Below are 10,313 nucleotides of genomic sequence, written 5' to 3'. Positions count from 1 at the left end.
ACACACACACACTTCATGGAAGTGAACAAATTATAAATGATATTTCCCATCCTAACCATTTCTAAGAATACAGCTCAGTGCAGCTCTGTCTACTGTGGAATCCTCGCCACACATACTTCCAGAACTTCCCCATCTTCCCAAACCAAACCTCTGTGTCATTCAATGCCAACTCCCTGCTCTGTCTCCCCAAACCCCTGGTGGGCCTCATTCTACCATCTGTCTCTAGGATGCTGCTCCAGGCAAACCACATGACCACGATCACGGAACATTTACCCTTTTATGATTGGCTTATTTTATAATGCCCTCAAGGTTCACCCTTTTTAGAGGATATAAAAAGATTCCCTTTGCTTTTAAGGCTAAATAAAGTTCTATTGCCATGCAATGTGACCAGTACGCTGAGCCAGGTATTTGTCATGTGTCTCCGGATAAGCTGTAGATTGCAGAGGAAAGAGTCTCCAGAACTGAGGTGACAGTGACTGTCCACGGGAGTCCTCACTGTGGATCTCTTTTTTTTTTTTTTTCTCAGAAAACTCTTCCAGTCTTCCCTAGCGGAAATCAAGTCCAAATTAAGGTCTTGAACATCGGAAACAATGACATGACCGTGTATTTTCCTGGAGAGAATGTGACACTTGCCCAAATGTCTCAGGTAAGTAGGAGGAAACAGGACCTTGTATCTCATCTACCCACCCGAGTTATAACACAGCTCTGAGGAGCTGTTCTTATTGGTCCTTGTATAAACCCCAAAGGCTGTCCAAGATTAACACAAGTCAGCGGCCACCTCATAATGCTTTCTAAACCCATGGGCCTCTAACTCAAGTGTGGGTACAGATCACTCTGGCACTTTCAACAGCAGGGAAGTCCCATGGTTTCAAGCAGGGGTGCTGATATCCCTGAGGAGATGTTACAGTCTCTACAGATAATTCTTAGTTGTTGCAAACTAAGAGTGTGCTACTGGCACTTTATATATAGAAGTCAGAGGTGCTGGCACTCAGTCTCCAGGCCAAGAATTATCTGTCCTTGTATACACAGTGCCTCTGTGAAAACCCTGCTCTAGAGGTCATTGCCCTTGACCTCTGGTTCCCAGCCTTGGTCACATGGAGAGCCTTGAGGTCCACCCCAGTGGTGTGGATTCATATACTCTCATTCCTGATCCACCACCATTGGAGCAGTGGACTTAGACCTTGACAAGCCAATGACCTTGAAGAAGGAGTTAAAAGTCTGACTCCTAGTGGTCAGAGTAGCCCCATAATGATTTCACCAGAACTTTTGCTTTTCCTTTGGTGGTGGTGGTGGTGGTGGTGTGTGTGTGTGCATGTGGTTGTGTGTGTGTACATACATACATACACACACACACACACACACACACATATATTGGTCTTTTGCCTGCATATATGCCTGTTCACCATATATGTGCCTCGTGCCTTCAGAGGCCAGAAAAGAACATCAAGTCCCTTGGAAATGGAATTATAAGTGGTTGTAATTCACCATGTGAATTATGGGAACTGAACCTATGTCTTCCTGAAGAACAGCTACTCAACTGTTGAGACATCTCTCCAGCCCCAGTCCTCTGGTACCATTCTATACTATAGTACTATGTTTATAGTACTATATAGTATATTATTCTGTATATAGTTTAATGTAGTATATTTATAGTACTGTATAGTACTATAGCATATGTATATAATAATATAATGTAGTAGTATAATATAGTACTATATTTACAATACTATATAGTATATTATACTGTATATAATATAGTTATAGTACTGTATAGTACTATAGTATATGTATATAGTAGTATAATGTAGTACTGTATTTATAACACTATATAGTATGTTATACTATACACAGTATAATATAGTATATTTATAGGGTTATAAATGATGTTCACAGCATGTATTTCCTTAGAGCAAAACAAAATTACAGTATAGTTTCTGTGGCAATACACAAAGAACCTTATGACAGTGTCTGTGGGATAGGAGGCCAGGTATTAAGTCCCTACAAGGCATTTTGGATGTGTATGACCATGAACTTTGCAATGTAGGACACCATCTACTGTGACATGACAGTGTCCAAATGCACAGTGCTGACTCTGCCTCCTGCCTTCTTTCCCCCGTTTCCAGACAGACACGTTCATGACTTTTGATATAGACAAGTTGACAAGCATAAACGTGTCTTCTTCTGGATCCTCAGGAGTCGCTACAGTAGCTCCTCAGTTTGAGCAGGGTCAGCGGCACACCCTTCTAGTGTGGGACCCCAGTGAATACCTTGTGGTAAGTACAGCTGTTTCTTGGCTATTTGCAATATCAGAGACACAGTTTTTTAAAATTTTTAGGCTTTATTTTATGTGTATGAGTGCTTTATCTGCATGTACATACGTGTACTACATGGGTACTTGGTGTCTGAGGTCAAAGAGGGCATCGGGTCCCCAGGTACTGGAGTTACAGAGAGTTGTAAACCACCATATATGTGCTGGGAATTGAATCCAGGTCCTCTGCAAGAGCAGCAAGTGCTCTTAACCACTGAGCCATGTCTCCAGCCACAGGGTACAGCTTTTTATTGGTGTGGCTTTCCTTTACCAATATTGAGCACTGTATTAAGCAATCTTCAAACTCTTGAGGAGCACAAGACACTTGACTCCCAGTAAAGGTCTGGCTGGTGGAGAAGAAGTATTACTGTCAATTATGTTTTAAAAAGAAAACTAGGAACTGGCTGTGGTGGTCCATATCTTTTTTTTTACAGCTCTCAGGAAGCAGATGTTGGCCTGGACTACATAGGAAGACCCTATCTTAGCTAGGGATAGCGTCAGACACCTTTGATTCCAGCACTCAAGAAGATATAGAGGGTCTCTTTGAGTTTCAAGCTGTCCAGGGCTACAGAGTGGGACCCTGTGTAAAAACAAAACAAAAAAACTTGTAAAAATATACATGTAAATGAATAATATAATTGTGTTATGAGTCTGTGCCCATGCTTATGTGTACATGGACTCTTCCATGTATACATGTAAGTCACATGAGCACATATGCACATTCTCAGACTTTGAGATAAAGTGCAAGCTCTTGGGTGGCTTGTTCTATCAGGTATATGCAGCCTGTGGCCCACAGATTGACACACCCCAGCAAAGCTGTAAATGTGACCTAGCAAAAATAGGCTTATGAGATTTATTTTCCAGTGGTTTTCCTGATTCATCTGTACAGTTCTCAAAGTGAACTCCAACTCCGTGTTGACAACACAGTGTTGCCATGTCTGAAGGTCAGGGTAATCTAAATTGTTAGAGAGTCATACCCTTTGGAGCCACTGTCTATCAAGGAGAAACATGTGTTAGCATGAAGGGAAAACAAGAAGGAAGAAGTAGAACACTTATCTCCCAGGACAAGGGCCAGTTTCGTGTGCTCAAAGTCTGAAGCGTTAGTGTGAATTGATTCTAATGAGCTAAATATCAGGAAATTTACTTATCTGTTTATTTATTATATGTGCATGTGTGTTTATATATGCACATATATAATGGTCACATAAGAGAGCAGTGAACCCGTGCCACAGTGCATGTTTGGAGGTGAGGGAATAACTGTGTGAAGTGGAGTCTCTCCTCCCATCTTTTTGGAGGGCCAGGCTTGCACAGCAGGTGCCCTACACACTGAGCCATCTCTCTGGGTCAGAAAAGTTTATTTTTATATTATTTCTTCTCTCTTAGGTAAACGATGGTCTTAACCAAAAGCCAGAGAAAGGAGAGAACGGAATCAGGTATGGAGATTTCTTTTGAAACTGGTTCTTCTCGATTCTAACAGAGCTTAACACATTCCTTTAACGGAGCCCAGTTGTGACAAGGGTGTGAAAGTGTCAAGTGCGTACCAAGAATACAAGATTGGATCAACCAGCATAATTCATAACTTAGAGAAGAAAGTCCATATTATCAACTGGTGTAGAAAAATAATCTATAGGATTTAGCATTCATTCATGAAACAAATAATGTTAGCCTTTAACCTGGTCACTAAGTGTCTAGTTAGTTACAGTGTCCAGAGCATCAACGGTCCTCCCTGGGGACCACTTTTCTATCTCGTTCTCTGGGAGCTACCACAAGCACATGCTCTGTATCTCTCCAGATACTGTCCTTGGAGACATCACCGCTGTGCCCAGGAAACTACCTTTCCTGGATCCTGTGGTGTCTTTTTATTCGCCCAGGCAGGCCTGAAAATGCCCTCTTCTCCCACACATGGTTGTAAAGTCCCGGAGGTCTGGAGACTTCTCTGTTGGCTTCTGACTTGCAGGCACTCACTTAACGGTCAGCTTCTCACCAAGCCTCTGGTGTCTTAATCTTTGACTTTGACAGTCCCAGGGTTCTCCAGGGTAACTAAAATCAGTGTAATTCATCTCACCAGCATAAGACCATTTGGTTTTTGGTTCCTTCTCTCATTTTCTTGGTGCCTGTCTGTCCTGAGGTTCAGGACAAAGTGCCACACAGCCCGGTGATTCAATTAAACAGAAATTCATGTTTTCCTAGTTCCTCTGGCTGAAGGTCCAAGATCAAGGTGCCCTGAAGACTGGTCTCTTCTGAGGCCTCCCTCCTTGATTGATTGTTGATAGCCATCTTTTTTCTCTTTGTGTGTCTGTAATGTAATCTCTTCATGTAAGGACACCAATCAGTCATGTCAGATTAAGGCCCTCCAACAGCTTCTTTTCCTTCCTTAAGGCCTTTTCTCTAAAGAAAATCTCATTTTGAGGTGTCATGATGACACCTCTCAGTCCATAGTCCTTCCTTTGGATATTAGTAATTGCCCATCTTGTCCTGCACAAGACATGCACATGCATACACGCATGTACACACGCACACGCACGCACACAGAGCTGCCCTGTGCTTTGTAATTGACACTGAACTAGAAGCATCTCTGGGGTTTCATTTTGTTCTCAGAATAATATTTTCATTGTTTTGATTTCTTTAGAAACGTTTCCCAACATTGGAAAGTTTGGACAGTGTAGATCACAGTATTTAGGCTATTTATTTATTTGTTTGTCTGTTTGTTTATGTGTGTATATGTATGTATTTAATGTATGTATGTGTGAGTATGGAGGGCAGAAGACAGCTTCCAGGAGCTGATTTCATCTTACACCATGACACCATGTGGGTAGTAAGGATCGAACTCAGGACGTCAGGCTAGGAGGCAGGTACCTTTACACACTGAGCCAATTTGTCTGCCAAAATTTATTATTTAGTATGTGTGTACTTGTACGTGTGTGGGCATGCATGTGTTGCCATACATGTGTCAGAGGACAACTTACAGGAGTTGGCTCTGTCCTTTCACCCGTGGGCTTCAGGGATCAAACTCAAGTCAATGGGCTTGGCAACATGAAACTTTAACTGCTGAGATATCTCACTAGTGTTTAAAGCATGTGTGTGTGTGTGTGCGTCTGCATGTGTGTGTGCATGTGTGTGCGCGTGCATGTGCATGCAGGCGCGTTGTGCATGCATTTGGCTCCCAGAAATCAACTCTCACATCTTCAGAGATCCGCATTGTTTCCTGAGAGCACTCATGGCATCTGGGATGTCCTGATCAGTGAGCTACCCCGTCCCCCAGGTTGTATCTGCTTCTGCCCCAAAGCTTTAAGCTTACACGTGTGCTGAGGACTGAACTGGGATGTTCCTGCTTTTGAGGGAGGGACTCTGCTGACTGAGTTATCACTTTTCCCCTTAAAAGCTTAATTTAATTAAAAGTCTTTGTGTGTGATCTACATGGGGAGGTTGTAGATTTTAAAATATCTTTGATAGAAGATTGAGGAACAGAGATGAGGAGTGGCATTAGCTGTTGTTGACCTGTCGACGCCTCCAACCGTGAGTCAGAAACCGTCAGAATCGATTTTCTATTGAGTAGCAACACCAAATCCTTGATAGAGCGAAAGATTCTATTGCTTCTGTAGTACCTGAAGACAATGCTAAAGAGGAGGTTCTAGAAAACTAGGAGAGACTCATGAGCAGACTTCAAAACCTCCACAAAAATCAGACTTTCTGACTAATGTGTAAATTAAAGGAAGGAAATACAAAATTTCAAGCAATTAAATTTTTATATTACACTATCAGTAAGTTGAATACATTTTTATTGTACACTTTCAGTAAATTGAAAGATTTAAACATAGGCAAGCCTTTAGTCAAAATAGGTTGAGGGGCTGAAGAGATGGCTCAGCCATTGTCAAGAGCACTTTCTGCTCTGGCGAAGGTGCTGAGTCCAGTCCCAGATGCCACCAGGCGGGCTCACAGCCAGCTATGTCTCCAGCTTCAGGTGATCAGACCTCTCTATCTGCTGCCAACATCCACACACATGTGCCACACACAGGCACATACACATAGATAAAATAATAAGGCCAGATGGTGGTGACACACACCTTTAATCTCAGCACTAGGGAGGCAGAGGCAGGCAGATCTCTGAGTTCGAGGCCAGCCTGGTCTACAGAGTAAGTTCCAGGACAGCCAGGACTACACAGAAAAACACCGTCTCTTGGAAAAACATAAATAAATAAATAAACAAACAAACAAACAAACAAATCTTTTAAAAACTGGTTGGTAATTTAATCCTGCTTTCCATTGCATTTTAACACTGTGTATTGCCATTTGTTACGTCTCCATAAAAAGTACGCTGCTTGGCGTGTTTTTAAACGGAATAATATAAAAGTTAACTGTCCCAGGCATATATTGTTCCATAACAATACTATAAATCATATTACGTAACATATGTCAGTTTAATATCTGACCATATTTACATTTGCAGCGCCTATCTATCTCCTTGTAAAGCCTTCCTATGTATAGACACACTCATTTTTCTACCCATCTCTTCAAGGAAATTTAGGTTATTCTTAGTTGTTGTTTTTTCTTTTTTTAAAATATGACCGTAGTCTGTATTTTACCTATTTCTTTGCATGTATGTAGTTTCTCCACGGAAGTGGTCTTTAATTTTTTATCACATTTGGTAAAAAAATATGTCGAATCTGCATTCATGATATGTGAATATAGTTAGTACCCACATGGCTGAAAAGATGGCTCAAGAGTTAAGACTGGGTATCAACGCTGGCTGAAGACCTCAGTGTGGTTTCTAGAACCTAAGTCAAGCAATTCACAGCCACCTAACTCCAGTTCCAAGGAATCTGATGCCCTCTTCTAGCCTCTGAGGGTACCTGCATGCACTACACATGCACACACTCACTCATAAATAAATTAAATGTTAATATGGTGTCCTTTAAAAATGATTTGTGTGTACATAGACCGTTCTATCAAATAATAATGTGCCATGATGAAACAGTAAGTTGTTAATCCACTGTAAACTCTTGGTGGGTGTTTACGCACTACTCCCTACTCGCCAAAATGCTCTAGATTCCAAAAAGAAAGACACACACACACACACACACAGCCTTCTATTTTACTATGCCTTAAACAACACAATGGCTGAGCACATCTAAACCTCCTCAATGCTAATACCTACCCACCAATATTCCCAAATTATTACTTAATAAAATCTATATTTCATCCGTCTCCCAGCCCAGCCATTGGCCACTGGCAACTTTATTTACCAATTAGAGCCAACTGGGGGCAGGGACTCTCAGTGTTTTACAGGCAGGTTCCCATGTGATTTGGGAGCCGAATTAACACAAATAGCATGAGAACCAATCCGCAACACTATGAAGCTGATAAAAATGGCCATGTATTTTAGACAGAGTTGTCTTTATAGTACTTAGCCAGCTGTCATTATTACTTCTTGTTCTATGTATTGGACAATCTGCTATAATCTGTCACCTGCCTATTTTGTGGGCAAAACAAACAGCTGATCTCCTTTAGGGCAGCAACATGTCCATCCCTAGAGCAGTATGAGAACTTCAGGTCTTCTCCAGCACGGAGCATCTAAGGAAACACCTGTGCCATCTGTCTCGTGACATTCTGTATGGTCCCAGGAAGGCAGGCAGCTCACTTGCTTCCTCCTGAGGTTCAACCCTAACCCTTCCAAGGCTAGAAGCCTTGGGATGAGCGCCAAGGCCTTTCAGGTGACCCATTCCTCCCTGCATTCAGCAGATGCTGGCCAGCACCACTCCAGAGCCACTCAACTCTCCCCCATCTGAGGCCGTGACTCAGGACAGTCTCTTCTTATTGGGCTAGCCAGCTTCTTTCTCTCGGATCTTGCATCCATTCCCTGCCCCAAGCTCTCAGAGGTAATCAAAATGGCAGGTTCTCTCCTCCTGAGGGAAGCTCTGCCGGTGGCTGTCTTCCAGCAACTTCTATATTTTGGTGGTTCACCTGTTGAGCTCTGAAACTTTCCATCTCAGTAGCACAAAAGCATGGCTCTCATTTAGAAAGAAAAGGAGTCAGTATCTGTTTCTATGACTACCTAGTGGATTCCCCTAAATACCAGGAAACTAGGCAACACTTCTGAGCCTTCAGAGTACTTCCTGGCATGGATAAATACTCTTAGATAAATTCTTTTAAGGGTGTGTGCTTCTGAGCAGGTAGACAGGAACAACTGTAAGGTAGCTGACTTTCTGCCTCTAGACCCTAGGAATCTCCCGTACATATGCATGTGTGCCCTAGGATAAATTACTCCATGGATTGGTTACAAGACAGGTGGCTTTCTGTTCCAGGTTTGTCAACACCCTTAATGAGATGATCACCATCGAAATGAGTGGGAAAGTGTATGAAAATGTCACCAGTCACAGTGCCACCAACTACCAGTTCTTCCTTTCTGGCGAGTGAGTACCTTTACTGGGCAACGTGCTCTCAAGTTCAAGCCCATCTCATCTTTTTCTTAAGAAAAAAAAATGGAGATTTTTAACACCAAGAACCATAACCACTGTTATTTTTTTTTAAAATAGAAAACACTACACAATAAACACCACAGAGGTTGCACCAAACTGTCCAACTGATTTCAAATCTTCCAACCTCGACTTTGGCAGCGCATATACCTACGTGATCCGAAGGGCGGTTAGTAGCTCATCCCACCACAGCCTGACCAACCTTGGCTGGCCTGAATCCTCAGACACTCAGGGCAAGCTCATGATTAGAGGAAATAGGATCTGTAAATGGTCTCAGAACTAACCCAACTCACCGCTAATTCTTTGTTTTGTGTGTGTGTGTGTGTGTGTGTGTGTGTGTGTGTGTGTGTGTGTCTGTGTCTGTGTCTGTGTCTGTGTCTGTGTGTTTGCATGCATTAGGGAGAGGGAGGGTCAGAGAACAACCTGTGTGAGTCTCAGGGATCAAACTCAGATGCTCAGGCTTGGTGGCAAGCACCTTTCTCTGCTGAGCCATCTCACCGGCTTTCTCAGTTATTGCTGACTTCAGCAGGCTTAGTTACGCTAGTTTAAAGTTCCTGCTGACCAGTATTTGATGCCTCCTTCTGGGTCATATGACTTCAGGACTGAGTGATTACCAGGGTTTTAGCTGGTAGGCTTCCAGCACCAAACAGTTACTTTAAAAATGGGCAGTGAATAGGTAAATCGCCTGTTTAACCTTAGAAGGTCAGCTTGGTGTGTCCATTTGAATGGTTGTTATTCTAAAGCGTATCTCTGCCTCTGTGTCAACGGTCTGCTTGGTGCTTGGACGGTCCAGAGTGATGGCTGTCTGGAAGTGAAGGAATTTGAAGACATTCCACCCAACACGGTGAACATGGCTCTGCAGATCCCACAGTACTTCCTTCTCACCTGCGGCGAGGTGGTCTTCTCTGTCACAGGACTGGAGTTCTCTTATTCCCAGGTTTCTTGTTTCTTGTTCCTTCCTCCCTGCTGCTACCTGCTGCCCTCAGAAAAAAACACTGACGGCCTTGATTTGAATCCGGGATATGTGTATTCTTAGAAGGTCTTTTGTTTTGTTTTATAAGACATGGTCTTAGTATGTAGCCCATGCTGGTCTCCAATTCACCATCCTCCTGTCTCAGACTTTCAAGCACTAGAATAGTAGGCATGCGCCACCACTTATGGCTTGTTTATAGGGTTTTTTCTTCTAAGCATCATGGTTACTTTCTCCTGCTGTGCAATAGGCAGGCGTGGTGGCCAGAGCATAGGCTGGAAGCACACATCATGAACCACAGGCACAGAGCAGAGAGAGTAAGCTGAGAGTGGCTCAAGGTTTTAAACACTAAGAGCCCACCTCCAGGGACATGCTTCCTCCAGCAACACCAAGTGTACCAAAGCCCAATCTTACATGGGACATTTCTCTTTCAAATAGCCATGGGTATCTTCCACAGAACAAGGACTATCAGATTAATAAGGTCTTTACTCAGTGGGAATATAACACACACACTAGATAGATAGATAGATAGATAGATAGATAGATAGATAGATAGATAGAT

The 10,313-nt window shown here is 42.7% G+C and overlaps 1 protein-coding gene across 1 annotated transcript in view; it reads left to right on the top strand.

The window, feature by feature from the left end:
* The window catches only part of Slc15a1 (solute carrier family 15 member 1), a 39,625-nt gene that overhangs the window by 26,156 nt on the left and 3,156 nt on the right, over positions 1-10,313 (top strand). Inside the window, exons 10-15 of the mRNA XM_028771571.1 lie at positions 527-646; positions 2,124-2,273; positions 3,692-3,741; positions 8,611-8,718; positions 8,842-8,950; positions 9,575-9,718. Coding sequence (XP_028627404.1) covers positions 527-646; positions 2,124-2,273; positions 3,692-3,741; positions 8,611-8,718; positions 8,842-8,950; positions 9,575-9,718 — 681 coding nt within the window. The remainder of the gene's footprint in view (positions 1-526; positions 647-2,123; positions 2,274-3,691; positions 3,742-8,610; positions 8,719-8,841; positions 8,951-9,574; positions 9,719-10,313) is intronic.

Source organism: Grammomys surdaster, unplaced genomic scaffold, assembly GCF_004785775.1.
Source record: "Grammomys surdaster isolate TR1022 unplaced genomic scaffold, NIH_TR_1.0 65, whole genome shotgun sequence".
Classification (NCBI taxonomy): domain Eukaryota; kingdom Metazoa; phylum Chordata; class Mammalia; order Rodentia; family Muridae; genus Grammomys; species Grammomys surdaster.
Note: the sequence above shows the minus strand (reverse complement) of the source record. Positions and strands in the feature narration are given on the sequence as shown.